The sequence below is a fragment of the Salmo trutta genome, chromosome 21 (genome assembly GCF_901001165.1).
Source record: "Salmo trutta chromosome 21, fSalTru1.1, whole genome shotgun sequence".
Classification (NCBI taxonomy): domain Eukaryota; kingdom Metazoa; phylum Chordata; class Actinopteri; order Salmoniformes; family Salmonidae; genus Salmo; species Salmo trutta.
In genome coordinates, this window is record NC_042977.1 from 41,347,692 (window position 1) to 41,371,826 (window position 24,135).

The window sequence follows — 24,135 nt, forward strand, 5'->3', positions numbered from 1 at the left end:
GGGACGTTCTGCTGCCTGCAACATCCTCCAGCATGACCGGTTTGGCGGTGGGTCAGTCATGGTGTGGGGTGGCATTTCTTTGGGGGGCCGCACAGCCCTCCATGTGCTCGCCAGAGGTAGCCTGACTGCCATTAGGTACCGAGATGAGATCCTCAGACCCCTTGTGAGACCATATGCTGGTGCGGTTGGCCCTGGGTTCCTCCTAATGCAAGACAATGCTAGACCTCATGTGGCTGGAGTGTGTCAGCAGTTCCTGCAAGAGGAAGGCATTGATGCTATGGACTGGCCCGCCCGTTCCCCAGACCTGAATCCAATTGAGCACATCTGGGACATCATGTCTCGCTCCATCCACCAACGCCACGTTGCACCACAGACTGTCCAGGAGTTGGCGGATGCTTTAGTCCAGGTCTGGGAGGAGATCCCTCAGGAGACCATCCGCCACCTCATCAGGAGCATGCCCAGGCGTTGTAGGGAGGTCATACAGGCACGTGGAGGCCACACACCCTACTGAGCCTCATTTTGACTTGTTTTAAGGACATTACATCAAAGTTGGATCAGCCTGTAGTGTGGTTTTCCACTTTAATTTTGAGTGACTCCAAATCCAGACCTTCATGGGTTGATAAATTGGATTTCCATTGATTATTTTTGTGTGATTTTGTTGTCAGCACATTCAACTATGTAAAGAGAAAAAAGTATTTAATAAGATTATTTCATTCATTCAGATCTAGGATGTGTTATTTTAGTGTTCCCTTTATTTTTTGGAGCAGTGTATTTCCCTCAGATTACACAGACCCAGAATTCTTTTTGAAAACAAATCCCATATCTACTGGGTGAAATACCACAGTGTGTCATCACAGCAGCAAGAAGTGTGGCCTTTTGCCACAATGAAAGCGCAACATGTGAAGAACAAAAACAATTGTAAATGCAACCCATATTTATGTAGATTTTTTTTTGTGTGGACAAAGACAAAGTGAATTACTCCAATCCGCTTAATCACTGGCAGAGGGGGCTGGTGTGTGAAACTAAGTTAAAGATGGTTTAGTGTGTGTGTGTGTGTGTGTGTGTGTGTGTGTGTATGTGTGTGTTAGAGACGTGGAGATAGCTGATACTCTATAGGTTAGTCCCTCAATGGTTCACTGGTTCAGTATGACATCACCACGTCAGACTCTCCAAAGGGGAGGGGGAGATCATGTGACACTATGAGGTAATAATCCCAGTCAGTTGTCCTCTTCTCCCTCCCAGCATCTAATTCGCACCTTAAAGTGGACTAAAGACACTGTCCCTGCCGTGGCGCACCTTAAAGTGGACTAAAGACACTGTCCCTGCCGTGGCGCACCTTAAAGTGGACTAAAGACACTGTCCCTGCCGTGGCGCACCTTAAAGTGGACTAAAGACACTGTCCCTGCCGTGGCGCACCTTAAAGTGGACTAAAGACACTGTCCCTGCCGTGGCGCACCTTAAAGTGGACTAAAGACACTGTCCCTGCCGTGGCGCACCTTAAAGTGGACTAAAGACACTGTCCCTGCCGTGGCGCACCTTAAAGTGGACTAAAGACACTGTCCCTGCCGTGGCGCACCTTAAAGTGGACTAAAGACACTGTCCCTGCCGTGGCGCACCTTAAAGTGGACTAAAGGTTAGCGATGAAAAGTGTTAGTCATAGCGGATATCCCACCAAAGGGTTGCCATAGCAACAGAGAGTGATTCATGGAGCATGTCAGGCTTTCACACCTCAGCACGCCGCTGCCTCTCTCTGCTCTGAGTGAGTGACTGAGAGAGAGAGAAAAAGTTATACTGTAGAAAAGTGTTGCATCATGCAACTGTGAGTAAGTGTGTGTAGACATTGTAATGTGTGTGTATGTGTGCGTGTGAAAATAATGTGTACATTGAGTGTGTGTACATTGAGTGTGTAGACATTGAGTGTGTGTACATTGAGTGTGTAGACATTGAGTGTGTAGACATTGAGTGTGTGTACATTGAGTGTGTAGACATTGAGTGTGTAGACATTGAGTGTGTAGACATTGAGTGTGTGTACATTGAGTGTGTAGACATTGAGTGTGTGTACATTGAGTGTGTGTACATTGAGTGTGTAGACATTGAGTGTGTGTACATTGAGTGTGTAGACATTGAGTGTGTAGACATTGAGTGTGTGTACATTGAGTGTGTAGACATTGAGTGTGTAGACATTGAGTGTGTAGACATTGAGTGTGTAGACATTGAGTGTGTAGACATTGAGTGTGTGTACATTGAGTGTGTAGACATTGAGTGTGTAGGTACATTGAGTGGTGTAATTGAGTGTGTGTACATTGAGTGTGTGTACATTGAGTGTGTGTACATTGAGTGTGTAGACATTGAGTGTGTGTACATTGAGTGTGTGTACATTGAGTGTGTAGACATTGAGTGTGTAGACATTGAGTGTGTGTACATTGAGTGTGTAGACATTGAGTGTGTGTACATTGAGTGTGTAGACATTGAGTGTGTAGACATTGAGTGTGTGTACATTGAGTGTGTGTACATTGAGTGTGTAGACATTGAGTGTGTGTACATTGAGTGTGTGTACATTGAGTGTGTAGACATTGAGTGTGTAGACATTGAGTGTGTGTACATTGAGTGTGTAGACTTTGAGTGTGTGTACATTGAGTGTGTAGACATTGAGTGTGTGTACATTGAGTGTGTAGACATTGAGTGTGTGTACATTGAGTGTGTAGACATTGAGTGTGTAGACATTGAGTGTGTAGACATTGAGTGTGTGTACATTGAGTGTGTAGACATTGAGTGTGTAGACATTGAGTGTGTAGACATTGAGTGTGTAGACATTGAGTGTGTGTACATTGAGTGTGTAGACATTGAGTGTGTGTACATTGAGTGTGTGTACATTGATTGTGTAGAACATTGAGTGTGTGTACATTGAGTGTGTAGACATTGAGTGTGTAGACATTGAGTGTGTAGACATTGAGTGTGTAGACATTGAGTGTGTGTACATTGAGTGTGTGTACATTGAGTGTGTAGACATTGAGTGTGTGTACATTGAGTGTGTAGACATTGAGTGTGTGTACATTGAGTGTGTAGACATTGAGTGTGTAGACATTGAGTGTGTAGACATTGAGTGTGTAGACATTGAGTGTGTGTACATTGAGTGTGTAGACATTGAGTGTGGTAGACATTGAGTGTGTAGTACAGTGAGTGTGTAGACAGTGAGTGTGTGTACATTGAGTGTGTGTACATTGAGTGTGTAGACATTGAGTGTGTGTACATTGAGTGTGTAGACATTGAGTGTGTAGACATTGAGTGTGTGTACATTGAGTGTGTAGACATTGAGTGTGTGTACATTGAGTGTGTGTACATTGAGTGTGTAGACATTGAGTGTGTGTACATTGAGTGTGTGTACATTGAGTGTATAGACATTGAGTGTGTGTACATTGAGTGTGTAGACATTGAGTGTGTAGACATTGAGTGTGTGTACATTGAGTGTGTAGACATTGAGTGTGTAGACATTGAGTGTGTAGACATTGAGTGTGTAGACATTGAGTGTGTGTACATTGAGTGTGTAGACATTGAGTGTGTAGACATTGAGTGTGTGTACATTGAGTGTGTAGACATTGAGTGTGTGTACATTGAGTGTGTGTACATTGAGTGTGTAGACATTGAGTGTGTGTACATTGAGTGTGTAGACATTGAGTGTGTAGACATTGAGTGTGTAGACATTGAGTGTGTGTACATTGAGTGTGTAGACATTGAGTGTGTAGACATTGAGTGTGTAGACATTGAGTGTATGTACATTGAGTGTGTAGACATTGAGTGTGTAGACATTGAGTGTGTAGACTAGTGTGTAGACTGAGTGTGTACATTGAGTGTGTGTACTTTAGTTGTGTACATTGAGTGTGTAGACATTGAGTGTGTGTACATTGAGTGTGTAGACATTGAGTGTGTAGACATTGAGTGTGTAGACATTGAGTGTGTGTACATTGAGTGTGTAGACATTGAGTGTGTAGACATTGAGTGTGTGTACATTGAGTGTGTAGACATTGAGTGTGTGTAGACATTGAGTGTGTGTACATTGAGTGTGTAGACATTGAGTGTGTAGACATTGAGTGTGTGTACATTGAGTGTGTAGACATTGAGTGTGTAGACATTGAGTGTGTGTACATTGAGTGTGTAGACATTGAGTGTGTAGACATTGAGTGTGTGTACATTGAGTGTGTAGACATTGAGTGTGTAGACATTGAGTGTGTGTACATTGAGTGTGTGTACATTGAGTGTGTAGACATTGAGTGTGTAGACATTGAGTGTGTGTACATTGAGTGTGTAGACATTGAGTGTGTAGACATTGAGTGTGTGTACATTGAGTGTGTAGACATTGAGTGTGTGTACATTGAGTGTGTAGACATTGAGTGTGTAGACATTGAGTGTGTGTACATTGAGTGTGTGTACATTGAGTGTGTAGACATTGAGTGTGTGTACATTGAGTGTGTGTACATTGAGTGTGTAGACATTGAGTGTGTAGACATTGAGTGTGTGTACATTGAGTGTGTAGACTTTGAGTGTGTGTACATTGAGTGTGTAGACATTGAGTGTGTGTACATTGAGTGTGTAGACATTGAGTGTGTGTACATTGAGTGTGTAGACATTGAGTGTGTAGACATTGAGTGTGTAGACATTGAGTGTGTGTACATTGAGTGTGTAGACATTGAGTGTGTGTAGACATTGAGTGTGTAGACATTGAGTGTGTAGACATTGAGTGTGTGTACATTGAGTGTGTAGACATTGAGTGTGTAGACATTGAGTGTGTAGACATTGAGTGTGTAGACATTGAGTGTGTGTACATTGAGTGTGTAGACATTGAGTGTGTAGACATTGAGTGTGTAGACATTGAGTGTGTAGACATTGAGTGTGTGTACATTGAGTGTGTAGACATTGAGTGTGTAGACATTGAGTGTGTAGACATTGAGTGTGTGTACATTGAGTGTGTAGACATTGAGTGTGTGTACATTGAGTGTGTGTACATTGAGTGTGTAGACATTGAGTGTGTAGACATTGAGTGTGTAGACATTGAGTTGAGTGTGTGTACATTGAGTGTGTAGACATTGAGTGTGTAGACATTGAGTGTGTAGACATTGAGTGTGTAGACATTGAGTGTGTGTAGACATTGAGTGTGTGTAGACATTGAGTACTACACCAATATGTCCTGGTGAATTCCATAAACCACCTGTGTGTTTCTCCCTGTTTGTATCTTTCTCACACCCATACCCATGGTTGTAGGATGGTTGTGATGTGGTTAGGGGATGGTTGTGATGTGGTTAGGGGATGGTTGCGATGTGGTTGTAGGATGGTTGTGATGTGGTTAGGGGATGGTTGTGATGTGGTTAGGGGATGGTTGTGATGTGGTTAAGGGATGGTTGTGATGTGGTTAGGGGATGGTTGTGATGTGGTTAGGAGATGGTTGTGATGTGGTTAGGGGATGGTTGTGATGTGGTTAGCGGATGGTTGTGATGTGGTTAGCGGATGGTTGTGATGTGGTTAGGGGATGGTTGTGATGTGGTTAGGGGATGGTTGTGATGTGGTTAGGGGATGGTTGTGATGTGGTTAGGGGATGGTTGCGATGTGGTTGTAGGATGGTTGTGATGTGGTTAGGGGATGGTTGTGATGTGGTTAGGGGATGGTTGTGATGTGGTTAGGGGATGGTTGTGATGTGGTTAGGGGATGGTTGTGATGTGGTTAAGGGATGGTTGTGATGTGGTTAGGGGATGGTTGTGATGTGGTTAGGAGATGGTTGTGATGTGGTTAGGGGATGGTTGTGATGTGGTTAGCGGATGGTTGTGATGTGGTTAGCGGATGGTTGTGATGTGGTTAGGGGATGGTTGCGATGTGGTTAGGGGATGGTTGTGATGTGGTTAGGGGATGGTTGTGATGTGGTTAGGGGGTGGTTGTGATGTGGTTAGGGGATGGTTGTGATGTGGTTAGGGGATGGTTGTGATGTGGTTAGGGGATGGTTGTGATGTGGTTAGGGGATGGTTGTGATGTGGTTAGGGGATGGTTGCGATGTGGTTAGGGGATGGTTGTGATGTGGTTGTAGGATGGTTGTGATGTGGTTAGGGGATGGTTGTGATGTGGTTAGGGGATGGTTGTGATGTGGTTGGGGGATGGTTGCGATGTGGTTAGGGGATGGTTGTGATGTGGTTAGGGGGTGGTTGTGATGTGGTTAGGGGATGGTTGTGATGTGGTTGTAGGATGGTTGTGATGTGGTTAGGGGATGGTTGTGATGTGGTTAGGGGATGGTTGCGATGTGGTTAGGGGATGGCTGTGATGTGGTTCGGGGATGGTTGCGATGTGGTTAGGGGATGGTTGTGATGTGGTTAGGGGATGGTTGTGATGTGGTTAGGGGATGGTTGTGACGTGGTTAGGGGATGGTTGCGATGTGGTTAGGGGATGGTTGTGATGTGGTTAGGAGATGGTTGTGATGTGGTTAGGGGATGGTTGTGATATGGTTGTGATGTGGTTAGGGGATGGTTGCGATGTGGTTAGGGGATGGCTGTGATGTGGTTAGGGGATGGTTGCGATGTGGTTAGGGGATGGTTGTGATGTGGTTAGGGGATGGTTGTGACGTGGTTAGGGGATGGTTGCGATGTGGTTAGGGGATGGTTGTGATGTGGTTAGGAGATGGTTGTGATGTGGTTAGGGGATGGTTGTGATGTGGTTAGGGGATGGTTGTGACGTGGTTAGGGGATGGTTGCGATGTGGTTAGGGGATGGTTGCGATGTGGTTAGGGGATGGTTGCGATGTGGTTAGGGGATGGTTGTGACGTGGTTAGGGGATGGTTGTGATGTGGTTAGGGGATGGTTGTGACGTGGTTAGGGGATGGTTGCGATGTGGTTAGGGGATGGTTATCAGCCTCCTTATAGTGGATTGGTTTCAGCCTCCATACTACGGTTTGGTATGTTTCAGTCCTGTTGTTCCACCAGTGGTCATGAAGGGAGGGAGATGAGGAGATGAAGCAGGATAAGACTATTGGAACAGCATGGTTCTCTCTACCCCCACCTCTCTCCCTTTCCATCACTCCTGCTCGATCCGCCTCTCTGCCCCGTTTTGCTCCAGTCTACTGTTTAACTCTCTCCTGTGTTGCTACAGTCTACTGTTTATCTCTCTCCTGTGTTGCTCCAGTCTACTGTTTAACTCTCTCCTGTGTTACTACAGTCTACTGTTTATCTCTGCCCCGTTTTGCTCCAGTCTACTGTTTAACTCTCTCCTGTGTTGCTACAGTCTACTGTTTATCTCTCTCCTGTGTTACTACAGTCTACTGTTTAACTCTCTCCTGTGTTACTACAGTCTACCGTTTAACTCTCTCCTGTGTTACTACAGTCTACTGTTTAACTCTCTCCTGTGTTACTACAGTCTACTGTTTAACTCTCTCCTGTGTTACTACAGTCTACTGTTTAACTCTCTCCTGTGTTACTACAGTCTACTGTTTAACTCTCTCCTGTGTTGCTACAGTCTACTGTTTAACTCTCTCCTGTGTTACTACAGTCTACTGTTTATCTCTCTCCTGTGTTACTACAGTCTACTGTTTAACTCTCTCCTGTGTTACTACAGTCTACTGTTTAACTCTCTCCTGTGTTGCTACAGTCTACTGTTTAACTCTCTCCTGTGTTACTACAGTCTACTGTTTATCTCTCTCCTGTGTTACTACAGTCTACTGTTTAACTCTCTCCTGTGTTACTACAGTCTACTGTTTAACTCTCTCCTGTGTTGCTACAGTCTACTGTTTAACTCTCTCCTGTGTTACTACAGTCTACTGTTTAACTCTCTCCTGTGTTACTACAGTCTACTGTTTAACTCTCTCCTGTGTTACTACAGTCTACTGTTTATCTCTCTCCTGTGTTACTACAGTCTACTGTTTATCTCTCTCCTGTGTTACTACAGTCTACTGTTTAACTCTCTCCTGTGTTACTACAGTCTACTGTTTAACTCTCTCCTGTGTTACTACAGTCTACTGTTTATCTCTCTCCTGTGTTACTACAGTCTACTGTTTATCTCTCTCCTGTGTTACTACAGTCTACTGTTTATCTCTCTCCTGTGTTACTACAGTCTACTGTTTAACTCTCTCCTGTGTTACTACAGTCTACTGTTTAACTCTCTCCTGTGTTACTACAGTCTACTGTTTAACTCTCTCCTGTGTTACTACAGTCTACTGTTTAACTCTCTCCTGTGTTACTACAGTCTACTGTTTAACTCTCTCCTGTGTTACTACAGTCTACTGTTTAACTCTCTCCTGTGTTACTACAGTCTACTGTTTAACTCTCTCCTGTGTTACTCCAGTCTACTGTTTATCTCTCTCCTGTGTTACTACAGTCTACTGTTTAACTCTCTCCTGTGTTACTACAGTCTACTGTTTAACTCTCTCCTGTGTTACTACAGTCTACTGTTTAACTCTCTCCTGTGTTACTACAGTCTACTGTTTATCTCTCTCCTGTGTTACTACAGTCTACTCTGTTTTGCCCGCCCTCTGCTGATGCCATTTTGGGAGTTTCCTATTTTTTCAACCACTTGCCTTAATGTTCTTTTTGCTTTTATGATGAAACATTCTCAAAACAGACTAGATGAAAGTGTGCTCCACTTCCCCCTCCCTCACTACCTCCCTCCCTCCCTCGTTCGCTACCTCCCTCCCTCCCTCGTTCGCTACCTCCCTCTCTCCCTCGTTCGCTACCTCCCTCCCTCGCTACCTCCCTCCCTCCCTCGTTCGCTACCTCCCTCACTCGCTACCTCCCTCCCTTCCTCGTTCGCTACCTCCCTCCCTCGCTACCTCCCTCCCTCCCTCGTTACCTTCCTCCCCTCCCTATCACACTGGCGCACTGCTCATTAGCTTTCTGTCAGTTTTGGTTTCTGTCTCCCTTTCTCTCTCTTTCTCTCCCTTTCTCTCTCTTTCTCTCTTTCTCTTTCGTTCTCTCTCTTTCTCTCTCTCTCTTTCTCTCTCTTTCTCTCTCGTTCTCTCTCGTTCTCTCTCTTTCTCTCTCTCTCTTTCTCTCTCTTTCTCTCTGTCTGCATCCACCTCTGTCACATAGTTTCACTCTTCCAATTCCGGTACCTGTCTCCCCTTTTTTGACAATGTCCACATCTCTCCTTAAATATTTCACTCCCTCCCTTTCTCTCGCATCCCCCTCCCCCCTCCCTTCCTCTTTCTGAGGGGTGTTTGTGTTCCACTATGATCAAAGAAGATTCTATACAGCCGCCCAAACGCACGCACGCACACAGGAGTATACACACTCATTACCAAGCTCTCACAAGCACACACACACATTTGGGTTGAATCGTGACAGCTGTGCTTCTGCAGAGGAATGGGAGAGGTAGTGGGGCGAGAAAAAAACAAACAGGAAGAGACAGACTGGAGGAGACAGACGGGAGGAGACAGACCGGGAGGAGACAGACCGGAAGAGACAGACTGGAGGAGACAGACAGGAAGAGACAGACCGGGAGGAGACAGACAGGAAGAGACAGACTGGAGGAGACAGACAGGAAGAGACAGACCGGGAGGAGACAGACAGGAAGAGACAGACTGGAGGAGACAGACCGGGAGGAGACAGACCGGAAGAGACAGACTGGAGGAGACAGACAGGAAGAGACAGACCGGGAGGAGACAGACAGGAAGAGACAGACTGGAGGAGACAGACAGGAAGAGACAGACGGGAAGAGACAGACGGGAAGAGACAGACCGGAAGAGACAGACCGGGAGGAGACAGACAGGAAGAGACAGACTGGAGGAGACAGACAGGAAGAGACAGACAGGAGGAGACAGACAGGAAGAGACAGACAGGAGGAGACAGACTGGAGGAGACAGACCGGAAGAGACAGACAGGAAGAGACAGACTGGAGGAGACAGACAGGAAGAGACAGACAGGAGGAGACAGACAGGAAGAGACAGACAGGAGGAGACAGACAGGAAGAGACAGACAGAAAGAGACAGACAGGAAGAGACAGACAGGAAGAGACAGACAGGAGGAGACAGACAGGAAGAGACAGACCGGGAGGAGACAGACAGGAAGAGACAGACAGGAAGAGACAGACCGGGAGGAGACAGACAGGAAGAGACAGATAGGAGGAGACAGACAGGAAGAGACAGACAGGAGGAGACAGACAGGAAGAGACAGACAAGAAGAGACAGACAGGAAGAGACAGACCTGGAGGAGACAGACAGGAAGAGACAGACAGGAGGAGACAGACAGGAAGAGACAGACCGGGAGGAGACAGACAGGAAGAGACAGACAGGAAGAGACAGACAGGAAGAGACAGACAGGAGGAGACAGACAGGAAGAGACAGACAGGAGGAGACAGACAGGAAGAGACAGACCGGGAGGAGACAGACAGGAAGAGACAGACAGGAAGAGACAGACAGGAGGAGACAGACAGGAAGAGACAGACCGGGAGGAACAATGTTGAGGGGAGCTGAGAAAGTGTACTGCACCTTCACTAACCCTGCTCCAATGACACATGAAGACACACACACAATACTAACACAACTCATGGGGACATAGCAGGAGTAGATTAGGGAGGTGAGAGAGGCAGTAAATACAAGTGGAGAAGGAGAGGAGGAGAGAGAGGAGGTGAGGGAGGAGCTGAGAGAGAAGGTGAGAGAGGAGTGTTAGAGGAGGTGAAAGAGGAGGTGAGAGAAGTGAGAGAGGAGCTGAGAGAGGAGGTAAGAGAGGAGATGAGAGAGGAGGTGAGAGAGGAGATTAGAGGAGCTGAGAGAGGAGGTAAGAGAGGAGATGAGAGAGGAGGTGAGAGAGGAGATTAGAGGAGCTGAGAGAGGAGCTGAGAGAGGAGCTGAGAGAGGAGGTGAAAGAGGAGGTGAGAGGTGATGAGAGGAGTTGAGAGAGGAGCTGAGAGAGGAGCTGAGAGAGGAGCTGAGAGAGGAGCTGAGAGAGGAGGTGAAAGAGGAGGTGAGAGAGGTGATGAGAGGAGCTGAGAGAGGAGATTAGAGGAGCTGAGAGAGGAGGTGAGAGAGGAGATTAGAGGAGCTGAGAGAGGAGCTGAGAGAGGAGGTGAGAGGAGCTGAAAGAGGAGGTGAGAGAGGAGATGAGAGGAGCTGAGAGAGGAGATGAGAGAGGAGGTGAGAGAGGAGGTGAGAGAGGAGATTAGAGGAGCTGAGAAAGGAGCTGAGAGAGGAGCTGAGAGAGGAGGTGAGAGAGATTAGAGGAGCTGAGAGAGGAGATGAGAGAGGAGATTAGAGGATGTGAGAGAGGAGATGAGAGGAGCTGAGAGAGGAGCTGAGAGGAGATGAGAGGAGCTGAGAGGAGATGAGAGAGAAGGTGAGAGAGGAGATGAGAGGAGATGAAGGAGGGTATGAGAGGAGATGAGTGAGGATGTGAGAGAGGAGATGAGAGGAGATGAGGGAGGAGGTGAGAGGAGATGAGAGGAGATGAGAGAGGAGGTGAGAGAGGAGGTGAGAGGATGTGAGAGGATGTGAGAGAGGAGATGAGAGGAGATGAAGGAGGGTATGAGAGGAGATGAGGGAGGAGGTGAGAGGAGATTAGAGGATGTGAGGGAGGATGTGAGAGAGGAGATGAGAGCAGATGAGGGAGGGTGTGAGAGGAGATGAGTGAGGATGTGAGAGAGATGAGAGGAGATGAGGGAGGATGTGAGAGAGGAGATGAGGGAGGAGGTGAGAGAGGAGATTAGAGGAGATGAGGGAGGAGGTGAGAGGATGTGAGGGAGGGGATGAGAGAGGAGGTGAGAGGAGATGAGGGAGGAAGTGAGAGAGGAGATGAGGGAGGAGGTGAGAGAGGAGATTAGAGGAGATGAGGGAGGAGGTGAGAGGATGTGAGGGAGGAGATGAGAGGAGATGAGGGAGGAGGTGAGAGGATGTGAGAGATGAGAGGAGATGAGGGAGGAGGTGAGAGAGGAGATGAGAGAGGAGATGAGAGGCGATGAGGGAGTATGTGAGAGAAGAGGTGAGGGAGGAGATGAGAGAGGAGGTGAGAGGATGTGAGAGAGGAGATGAGAGGAGATGAGGGAGGAGGTGAGAGAGGAGGTGTAGGAGGAGATGAGAGGATGTGAGAGAGGAGATGAGATGAGGGAGGAGGTGAGGGAAGAGGTGAGGGTGGAAGAGAGAGGAGGAATGAAATAGTGGAATGAGGGTGAAAGAGGAAGAGACTGCACCATTATAAGATAGGTCGTTGGAAACAGGCCCTGTGACTGACTGAGTTCAGATGGAGTTTTTCTAAAAGAGGAGAGAGCATCTTCCCATCTGTCCACCAGTCCTCTGTTTCATCCTCCTTTAATTCGCCTGCTGTCTGAACAGACAGGCCAATAATTCAGGTCTCTGCTAAAAACAAACAGAGGGTGTGTCTGTGTGTGCATGTGCATGTGCACGTGTATACTTCTTCTTACCTCCCTGAGTACCTGGTCAATGAGACAGGCAGTCTCCGAGGACACCTTCCAGGGGTCCTTCTCTTCCACCAGCATGGCGTCCAGGGTGCCCTTCTCCAGGACCACGTCGTATGAGGCGTCCGTGAAGGAGAGTTGGCGCGCGTCCATCTGGTGCCAGGTCATACCCGGGCATGTGGCATCATGCCTGGCACTCATGGTGTGGATGCACACAGAGGAGTAGTCTATGTTGGTGATGGAGTGGTAGCCAGCATCGTACATGTCACTGCTCATAGAGCTGTTACCACAACCTAGGAGAGGAGAGGAAACAATCGTCCATTTCCTGATCAGTAAAACCTAATCAATGCAACGCCATGGAAACGTGAGCTGTCATAAACTACACCGTCATGTTGGCCTGAAGACAAGAGGGAAATACACTGCTCAAAAAAATAAAGGGAACACTTAAACAACACATCCTAGATCTGAATGAATGAAATAATCTTATTGAATACTTTTTTCTTTACATAGTTGAATGTGCTGACAACAAAATCACACAAAAATAATCAATGGAAATCTAATTTATCAACCCATGGAGGTCTGGATTTGGAGGGATCTCCTCCCAGACCTGGACTAAAGCATCCGCCAACTCCTGGACAGTCTGTGGTGCAACGTGGCGTTGGTGGATGGAGCGAGACATGATGTCCCAGATGTGCTCAATTGGATTCAGGTCTGGGGAACGGGCGGGCCAGTCCATAGCATCAATGCCTTCCTCGCAGGAACTGCTGACACACTCCAGCCACATGAGGTCTAGCATTGTCTTGCATTAGGAGGAACCCAGGGCCAACCGCACCAGCATATGGTCTCACAAGGGGTCTGAGGATCTCATCTCGGTACCTAATTGCAGTCAGGCTACCTCTGGCGAGCACATGGAGGGCTGTGCGGCCCCCCAAAGAAATGCCACCCCACACCATGACTGACCCACCGCCAAACCGGTCATGCTGGAGGATGTTGCAGGCAGCAGAACGTTCTCCACGGCGTCTCCAGACTCTGTCACGTCTGTCACATGTGCTCAATGTGAACCTGCTTTCATCTGTGAAGAGCACAGGGCGCCAGTGGCGAATTTGCCAATCTTGGTGTTCTCTGGCAAATGCCAAACGTCCTGCACGGTGTTGGGCTGTAAGCACAACCCCCACCTGTGGACGTCGGGCCCTCATACCACCCTCATGGAGTCTGTTTCTGACCGTTTGAGCAGACACATGCACATTTGTGGCCTGCTGGAGGTCATTTTGCAGGGCTCTGGCAGTGCTCCTCCTACTCCTCCATGCACAAAGGCGGAGGTAGCGGTCCTGCTGCTGGGTTGTTGTCCTCCTACGGCCTCCTCCACGTCTCCTGATGTACTGGCCTGTCTCCTGGTAGCGCCTCCATGCTCTTGACACTACGCTGACAGACACAGCAAACCTTCTTGCCACAGCTCGCATTGATGTGCCATCTTGGATGAGCTGCACTACCTGAGCCACTTGTGTGGGTTGTAGACTCCGTCTCATGCTACCACTAGAGTGAAAGCACCGCCAGCATTCAAAAGTGACCAAAACATCAGCCAGGAAGCATAGGAACTGAGAAGTGGTCTGTGGTCTCCACCTGCAGAACCACTCCTTTGTTGGGGGTGACTTGCTAATTGCCTATAATTTCCACCTGTTGTCTATTCCATTTGCACAACAGCATGTGAAATGTATTGTCAATCAGTGTTGCTTCCTAAGTGGACAGTTTGATTTCACAGAAGTGTGATTGACTTGGAGTTACATTGTGTTGTTTAAGTGTTCCCTTTATTTTTTTGAGCAGTATATTTATCAATGACATCACCATAGGTTGATTAGAAACATGCGACCAGTCAATCTATCACTTGTAATGAAGGGACATAATCAATCTAACCAGCACATAGACAGAATGAAGAGAAGCATCTTTCTCTCAGTTGACAGGGAGTCTATGGTAGGAGAAAGGCATGAGAGGCAGGAAGTAGTGGGGGTAGTGTCCTTCACTAGCTCTATGTCTGACAACACAACAGGAAGTAGTGGGGGTAGTGTCCTTCACTAGCTCTATGTCTGACAACACAACAGGAAGTAGTGGGGGTAGTGTCCTTCACCAGCTCTATGTCTGACAACACAACAGGAAGTAGTGGGGGTAGTGTCCTTCACCAGCTCTATGTCTGACAACACAACAGGAAGTAGTGGGAGTAGTGTTCTTAACTAGCTTTATGTCTGACAACACAACAGGAAGTAGTGGGGGTAGTGTCCTTCACTAGCTTTATGTCTGACAACACAACAGGAAGTATTATAGAAGAGCCTAGAGGAAGGAAATCCAAGGGTATTGCAGTTAAGATAGTGAATGATCTCTCTAATGGTCTTCCTACTACTTCAGACAGAAATTAACCACACACCTAAAGTGCTTTAAATAATCATTGGAACACACTTTAGCCAAAAGGTGTCTCACACACACACACACACACACACACACACACACACACACACACACACACACACACACACACACACACACACACACACACACACGTTTGACTGCACCATACTGATGCAGCATGATTGATGGCTTCATTACAGGCAAGGGAGGCCTCCCCGTGACGAATCATCTAAACATCTAGGCCTTGTTTCCCAGCTGTGATGTAACTTAAAGGGATACTTCTGGATTTTGGCAATGAGGCCCTTTATCTACCTCCCCAGAGTCAGATGAACTTGTGGATACCATTTGAATGTCTCTGTGTCCAGTATGAAGTTACTTTTGCAAGCAGCTTCCTTCAAACAGCACACAGAGACGTACAAACGGTATCCCCGCGTTCATCTGACTGGGGAAGTAGATACAGGCCTGAAGTTTCTTTTCAAGTACTATAATGATCAGACTAGATGTATCATGATTTACCAGACAACTTTTTAACAGTGTTTCCCAAACAAGCAGGTAGAGAGAAAGTTCGCAGTGCGTCGTTAGACAATGTGTCAACACGGATAGGATTGAAAGAAAAGCAGTGCTGCTCTCGGATCAGCCTTCTCCACTCAAATCCTACCTTAACATTCAAATGATTCTGAAATACTGACGACGGATCAGCTCCTAGAGAGATATTACCACCTATGGCTGCAAATAGGCTTTAGAGGTGGCTTATCATGCTTAACCAATAATAATGCACTAAATCACATACTGGGCACGTCATTGGTCGCATGTTGTGACACATCACGAACCACATTGAGGTAAAAAATGACAGACAGTAGCGTAGTCGCAAAATAGAACTCAATTGATTGAACATGAAATTGATTTCAATATGACTGTAAAAGCCTATATGGCTCCATATAGCCTATGCATCTTTTAATGCAGTCATCTCGGTTCTCATTTGAAGCATCATTTTCTTGCAAATACTTGACTTTGTAGTCAACTTCGTTCTGAAGTTATCGTCAGTCACAGTAAGACAGATGGCCTAAACATCTTGATTCTATGTTAAGTGGAGATCTGTGGATGATTCCAGTGAAGGCTCAGGGAAACACCTCGGCTACTAAAGATACTCAGAAGACTAACGATGATCTGAACACTGCGAATGCTCTGGGAACGAGGCCCTGTTTAATTAAGCTAGGCCCTCCCCTCCTGGGGCAATGGAAGGAGGGGGGGGGGGGGGCATCTGATCTGAGAGGTTGGTGGGGCAGACGGGGAAAGAGAGAGATTAAGTGTCTGTGTGAGAGAGAGAGAGAGAGAGAGAGCAAGAGGTTGTGTGACAGAGAGGTAAACAGAAAAGTAAATAGAGAGTAAACAGAGGGTAAACAGAGAGGTAAACGGAGAGTTAAACAGAAGGTAAACAGAGAGGTAAACAGAGAGGTAAACAGAGAGGTAAACAGAGGGTGAACCGAGGGGAAACAGAGAGGTAAACAGAAGGTAAACAGAGGTAAACAGAGGGTAAACAGAGAGGTAAAAAGAGAGTTAAACAGAGGGTAAACAGAGGGTAAACAGAAGGTAAACAGAAGGTAAACAGAGAGGTAAACAGAAGGTAAACAGAGAGGTAAACAGAGAGTTAAACAGAGGGTAAACAGAGAGGTAAATAAAGAGGTAAACAGAGAGGTAAACAGAGAGTAAACAGAGGGTAAACAGAGAGGTAAACAGAGGGTAAACAGCGAGTAAACAGAGAGGTAAACAGAGGGTAAACAGAGAGGTAAACAGAGAGGTAAACAGAGAGGTAAACAGAGAGGTAAACAGAGGGTAAACAGAGAGGTAAACAGAGAGGTAAACAGAGGGTAAAGAGGAAGGGGAATGGAAGACTAGGCTGACTGCAGTGAACTTGCCTATGCCGCTCGGCCATCACTCATCCATATACTTACAGTTGAAGTCGGAAGTTTACATACACCTTAGCCAAATACATTTAAACTCAGTTTTTCACAATTCCTGACATTTAATCCTAGTAAAAATTCCCAGTCTTAGGTCAGTTAGGATCACCACTTTATTTTAAGAATGTGAAATGTCAGAATAATAGTAGAGAATTATTTATTTCAGCTTTTATTTCTTTCATCACATTCCCAGTGGGTCAGAAGTTTACATACACTCAATTAGTATTTGGTAGCACTGCCTTAAAATTGTTTAACTTGGGTCAAATGTTTCGGGTAGCCTTCCACAAGCTTCCCACAATAGGTTGGGTGAATTTTGGCCCATTCCTCCTAACAGAGCTGGTGTAACTGAGTCAGGTTTGTAGGCCTCCTTGCTCGCACACGCTTTTCCAGTTCTGCCCACAAACTTTCTATAGGATTGAGGTCAGGACTTTGTGATGGCCACGCCAATACTTTGACTTTCTTGTCCTTAAGCCATTTTGCCACAACTTTGGAAGTATGCTTGGGGTCATTGTCCATTTGGAAGACCCATTTGTGACCAAGCTTTAACTTCCTGACTGATGTCTTGAGATGTTGCTTCAAAATATCCACATAATTTTCCATCCTCATGATGCCATCTAATTTGTGAAGTGGACCTGTCCCTCTTGCAGCAAAGCACCCCCACAACATGATGCTGCCACCCCCGTGCTTCACGGTTGGGATGGTGTTCTTCGGCTTGCAAGCCTCCCCCTTTTTCCTCCAAACATAACGATGGCCATTATGGCCAAACAGTTCTATTTTTGTTTCATCAGACCAGAGGACATTTCTCCAAAAAGTACGATCTTTGTCCGCATGTGCAGTTGCAAACCGTAGTCTGGCTTTTTTATGGCGGTTTTGGAGCAGTGGCTTCTTCCTTGCTGAGCGGCCTTTCAGGTTATGTTGATATAGGACTCATGTTACTGTGGATATAGATACTTTTGTACCCTCCAGCATCTTCACAAGGTCCTTTGCTGTTGTTCTGGGATCGATTTGCACTTTTCGCACCAAAGTACATTCATCTCTAGGAGACAAGAACGCGTCTCCTTCCGGAGCGGTATGACGGCTGCGTGGTCCCAGGATGTTTATACTTGCGTACTATTGTTTGTACAGATGAACGCGGTACCTTCAGGCGTTTGGAAATTGCTCCCAAGCATGAACCAGACTTATAGAGGTCCACAAATTTTTTTCTGAGGTCCTGGCTGATTTCTTTTGATTTTCCCATGATATCAAGCAAAGAGGCACTGAGTTTGAAGGTAGGCCTTGAAATACATCCACAGGTACACCTCCAATTGACTCATATGATGTCAATTAGCTTATCAGAAGCTTCTAAAGCCATTACATAATTTTCTGGAATTTTCCAAGCTGTTTAAAGGCACAGTCAACTTAGTGTATGTAAACTTCTGACCCACTGGAATTGTGATACAGTGAATTATAAGTGAAATAATCTGTCTGTAAACCATTGTTGGAAAAATGACTTGTGTCATGCACAAAGTAGATGTCCTAACCGACTTGCCAAAACTATAGTTTGTTAACAAGAAATTTGTGGAGTGGTTGAAAAACGAGCTTTAATGACTCCAACCTAAGTTTATGTAAACTTCTCACTACAACTGTATGTATACATATTCTCATTCACCTCTTTAGATTTGTATGTATCAGGTAGTTGTTGTGTAATTGTTAGATTACTTGTTAGATATTACTGCACTGTCAGAACTAGAAGCACAAGCATTTCGCTACACTCGCATTAACATCTGCTAACCATGTGTATGTGACCAATACATTTTGAATTGTTATCACCCTCACACTCAACATGTGGTGGACCAGCCCCTCTATAACTCAACCTGTGGTGGACGGGGGACCTCTATAACTCAACCTGTGGTGGACCAGCCCCTCTATAACTCAACCTGTGGTGGACGGGGGCCCTCTATAACTCAACCTGTGGTGGACGGGGGCCCTCTATAACTCAACCTGTGGTGGACCAGCCCCTCTATAACTCAACCTGTGGTGGACGGGGGCCCTCTATAACTCAACCTGTGGTGGACGGGGGCCCTCTATAACTCAACCTGTGGTGGACCAGCCCCTCTATAACTCATCCTGTGGTGGACCAGCCCCTCTATAACTCAACCTGTGGTGGACCAGGCCCTCTATAACTCAACCTGTGGTGACGGGGGCCCTCTATAACTCAACATGTGGTGGACCAGCCCCTCTATAACTCACCCTGTGGTGGACCAGCCCCTCTATAACTCACCCTGTGGTGGACGGGGGCCCTCTATAACTCACCCTGTGGTGGACGGGGGCCCTCTATAACTCACCCTGTGGTGGACAGGGGCCCTCTATACCTCAACCTGTGGTGGACGGGGGCCCTCTATAACTCAACCTGTGGTGGACCAGCCCCTCTATAACTCAACCTGTGGTGGACCAGCCCCTCTATAACTCAACCTGTGGTGGACCAGCCCCTCTATAACTCAACCTGTGGTGGACCAGCCCCTCTATAACTCAACCTGTGGTGGACGGGGGCCCTCTATAACTCAACCTGTGGTGGACGGGGGCCCTCTATAACTCAACCTGTGGTGGACCAGCCCCTCTATAACTCAACCTGTGGTGGACGGGGGCCCTCTATAACTCAACCTGTGGTGGACGGGGGCCCTCTATAACTCAACCTGTGGTGGACCAGCCCCTCTATAACTCATCCTGTGGTGGACCAGCCCCTCTATAACTCAACCTGTGGTGGACCAGGCCCTCTATAACTCAACCTGTGGTGACGGGGGCCCTCTATAACTCAACATGTGGTGGACCAGCCCCTCTATAACTCACCCTGTGGTGGACCAGCCCCTCTATAACTCACCCTGTGGTGGACGGGGGCCCTCTATAACTCACCCTGTGGTGGACGGGGGCCCTCTATAACTCACCCTGTGGTGGACAGGGGCCCTCTATACCTCAACCTGTGGTGGACGGGGGCCCTCTATAACTCAACCTGTGGTGGACCAGCCCCTCTATAACTCAACCTGTGGTGGACCAGCCCCTCTATAACTCAACCTGTGGTGGACCAGCCCCTCTATAACTCAACCTGTGGTGGACGGGGGCCCTCTATAACTCACCCTGTGGTGGACGGGGGCCCTCTATAACTCAACCTGTGGTGGACCAACCCCTCTATAACTCAACCTGTGGTGGACGGGGACCCTCTATAACTCAACCTGTGGTGGACCAGCCCCTCTATAACTCAACCTGTGGTGGACGGGGGCCCTCTATAACTCAACCTGTGGTGGACGGGGGGCCCTCTATAACTCAACCTGTGGTGGACGGGGGGCCCTCTATAACTCAACCTGTGGTGGACGGGGGGCCCTCTATAACTCAACCTGTGGTGGACGGGGGCCCTCTATAACTCAACCTGTGGTGGACGGGGGGCCCTCTATAACTCAACCTGTGGTGGACCAGCCCCTCTATAACTCAACCTGTGGTGGACCAGCCCCTCTATAACTCAACCTGTGGTGGACCAGCCCCTCTATAACTCAACCTGTGGTGGACCAGCTCCTCTATAACTCAACCTGTGGTGGACGGGGGGCCCTCTATAACTCAACCTGTGGTGGACCAGCCCCTCTATAACTCAACCTGTGGTGGACGGGGGGCCCTATATAACTCAACCTGTGGTGGACGGGGGTCCTCTATAACTCAACCTGTGGTGGACGGGGGGCCCTCTATAACTCAACCTGTGGTGGACGGGGGCCCTCTATAACTCAACCTGTGGTGGACCAGCCCCTCTATAACTCAACCTGTGGTGGACGGGGGCCCTCTATAACTCAACCTGTGGTGGACGGGGGGCCCTCTATAACTCAACCTGTGGTGGACGGGGGGCCCTCTATAACTCAACCTGTGGTGGACCAGCCCCTCTATAACTCACCCTGTGGTGGACGGGGGCCCTCTATAACTCACCCTGTGGTGGACGGGGGGCCCTCTATAACTCACCCTGTGGTGGACGGGGGCCCTCTATAACTCACCCTGTGGTGGACGGGGGCCCTCTATAACTCACCCTGTGGTGGACGGGGGGCCCTCTATAACTCACCCTGTGGTGGACGGGGGGCCCTCTATAACTCAACCTGTGGTGGACGGGGGGCCCTCTATAACTCAACCTGTGGTGGACCAGCCCCTCTATAACTCAACCTGTGGTGGACGGGGGGCCCTCTATAACTCAACCTGTGGTGGACGGGGGCCCTCTATAACTCAACCTGTGGTGGACGGGGGACCCTCTATAACTCAACCTGTGGTGGACCAGCCCCTCTATAACTCAACCTGTGGTGGACGGGGGCCCTCTATAACTCAACCTGTGGTGGACGGGGGGCCCTCTATAACTCAACCTGTGGTGGACCAGCCCCTCTATAACTCAACCTGTGGTGGACGGGGGGCCCTCTATAACTCAACCTGTGGTGGACGGGGGGCCCTCTATAACTCAACCTGTGGTGGACAGGGGCCCTCTATAACTCAACCTGTGGTGGACCAGCCCCTCTATAACTCAACCTGTGGTGGACAGGGGCCCTCTAACTCAACCTGTGGTGGACAGGGGGCCCTCTATAACTCAACCTGTGGTGGACCAGCCCCTCTATAACTCAACCTGTGGTGGACGGGGGGCCCTCTATAACTCAACCTGTGGTGGACGGGGGGCACTCTATAACTCAACATGTGGTGGACCAGCCCCTCTATAACTCAACCTGTGGTGGACGGGGGGCCCTCTATAACTCAACCTGTGGTGGACGGGGGGCCCTCTATAACTCACCCTGTGGTGGACCAGCCCCTCTATAACTCAACCTGTGGTGGACGGGGGGCCCTCTATAACTCAACCTGTGGTGGACGGGGGGCCCTCTATAACTCAACCTGTGGTGGACGGGGGGCCCTCTATAACTCAACCTGTGGTGGACCAGCCCCTCTATAACTCAACCTGTGGTGGACGGGGGGCCCTCTATAACTCACCCTGTGGTGGACGGGGGGCCCTCTATAACTCAACCTGTGGTGGACCAGCCCCTCTATAACTCAACCTGTGGTGGACGGGGGCCCTCTATAACTCAACCTGTGGTGGACGGGGGGCCCTCTATAACTCACCCTGTGGTGGACCAGCCCCTCTATAACTCACCCTGTGGTGGACGGGGGGCCCTCTATAACTCAACCTGTGGTGGACGGGGGCCCTCTATAACTCAACCTGTGGTGGACCAGCCCCTCTATAACTCAACCTGTGGTGGACCAGCCCCTCTATAAGTCAACCTGTGGTGGACGGGGGGCCCACTATAACTCACCCTGTGGTGGACCAGCCCCTCTATAACTCAACCTGTGGTGGACGGGGGCCCTCTATAACTCAACCTGTGGTGGACCAGCCCCTCTATAACTCAACCTGTGGTGGACGGGGGGCCCTCTATAACTCAACCTGTGGTGGACGGGGGGCCCTCTATAACTCAACCTGTGGTGGACGGGGGCCCTCTATAACTCAACCTGTGGTGGACGGGGGCCCTCTATAACTCACCCTGTGGTGGACGGGGGCCCTCTATAACTCAACCTGTGGTGGACCAGCCCCTCTATAACTCAACCTGTGGTGGAAGGGGGCCCTCTATAACTCAACCTGTGGTGGACGGGGGCCCTCTATAACTCACCCTGTGGTGGACCAGCCCCTCTATAACTCACCCTGTGGTGGACGGGGGCCCTCTATAACTCAACCTGTGGTGGACGGGGGCCCTCTATAACTCAACCTGTGGTGGACGGGGGCCCTCTATAACTCACCCTGTGGTGGACGGGGGCCCTCTATAACTCAACCTGTGCTGGACGGGGGCCCTCTATAACTCACCCTGTGGTGGACCAGCCCCTCTATAACTCAACCTGTGGTGGACGGGGGGCCCTCTATAACTCAACCTGTGGTGGACGGGGGCCCTCTATAACTCAACCTGTGCTGGACGGGGGCCCTCTATAACTCACCCTGTGGTGGACCAGCCCCTCTATAACTCAACCTGTGGTGGACGGGGGCCCTCTATAACTCACCCTGTGGTGGACCAGCCCCTCTATAACTCAACCTGTGGTGGACGGGGGCCCTCTATAACTCAACCTGTGGTGGACGGGGGGCCCTCTATAACTCAACCTGTGGTGGACGGGGGCCCTCTATAACTCAACCTGTGGTTCACGGGGGCCCTCTATAACTCAACCTGTGGTGGACGGGGGGCCCTCTATAACTCAACCTGTGGTGGACCAGCCCCTCTATAACTCACCCTGTGGTGGACCAGCCCCTCTATAACTCAACCTGTGGTGGACCAGCCCCTCTATAACTCACCCTGTGGTGGACCAGCCCCTCTATAACTCAACCTGTGGTGGACGGGGGGCCCTCTATAACTCACCCTGTGGTGGACCAGCCCCTCTATAACTCAACCTGTGGTGGACGGGGGCCCTCTATAACTCAACCTGTGGTGGACGGGGGGCCCTCTATAACTCAACCTGTGGTGGACGGGGGGCCCTCTATAACTCAACCTGTGGTGGACGGGGGGCCCTCTATAACTCAACCTGTGGTGGACCAGCCCCTCTATAACTCACCCTGTGGTGGACGGGGGGCCCTCTATAACTCAACCTGTGGTGGACGGGGGCCCTCTATAACTCAACCTGTGGTGGACGGGGGCCCTCTATAACTCACCCTGTGGTGGACGGGGGCCCTCTATAACTCAACCTGTGGTGGACGGGGGCCCTCTATAACTCAACCTGTGGTGGACGGGGGCCCTCTATAACTCAACCTGTGGTGGACGGGGGCCCTCTATAACTCAACCTGTGGTGGACGGGGGCCCTCTATAACTCAACCTGTGGTGGACGGGGGGCCCTCTATAACTCAACCTGTGGTGGACGGGGGCCCTCTATAACTCAACCTGTGGTGACGGGGGGCCCTCTATAACTCACCCTGTGGTGGACGGGGGCCCTCTATAACTCACCCTGTGGTGGACCAGCCCCTCTATAACTCAACCTGTGGTGACGGGGGGCCCTCTATAACTCAACCTGTGGTGGACCAGCCCCTCTATAACTCAACCTGTGGTGACGGGGGGCCCTCTATAACTCAACCTGTGGTGGACGGGGGCCCTCTATAACTCACCCTGTGGTGGACGGGGGCCCTCTATAACTCACCCTGTGGTGGACAGGGGCCCTCTATACCTCAACCTGTGGTGGACGGGGGCCCTCTATAACTCAACCTGTGGTGGACCAGCCCCTCTATAACTCAACCTGTGGTGGACCAGCCCCTCTATAACTCAACCTGTGGTGGACCAGCCCCTCTATAACTCAACCTGTGGTGGACGGGGGCCCTCTATAACTCACCCTGTGGTGGACGGGGGCCCTCTATAACTCAACCTGTGGTGGACCAACCCCTCTATAACTCAACCTGTGGTGGACG

At 49.0% G+C, this 24,135-nt stretch overlaps 1 protein-coding gene across 2 annotated transcripts in view; it reads right to left on the minus strand.

Moving 5' to 3' along the window:
• Window positions 1-24,135, minus strand: part of ece2a (endothelin converting enzyme 2a) — a 225,462-nt gene that overhangs the window by 96,437 nt on the left and 104,890 nt on the right. For both annotated transcript variants that reach the window (XM_029705719.1, XM_029705720.1), the window contains exon 3: window positions 12,376-12,662. In XM_029705719.1, the coding sequence (XP_029561579.1) occupies window positions 12,376-12,662 (287 nt within the window). The remainder of the gene's footprint in view (window positions 1-12,375; window positions 12,663-24,135) is intronic.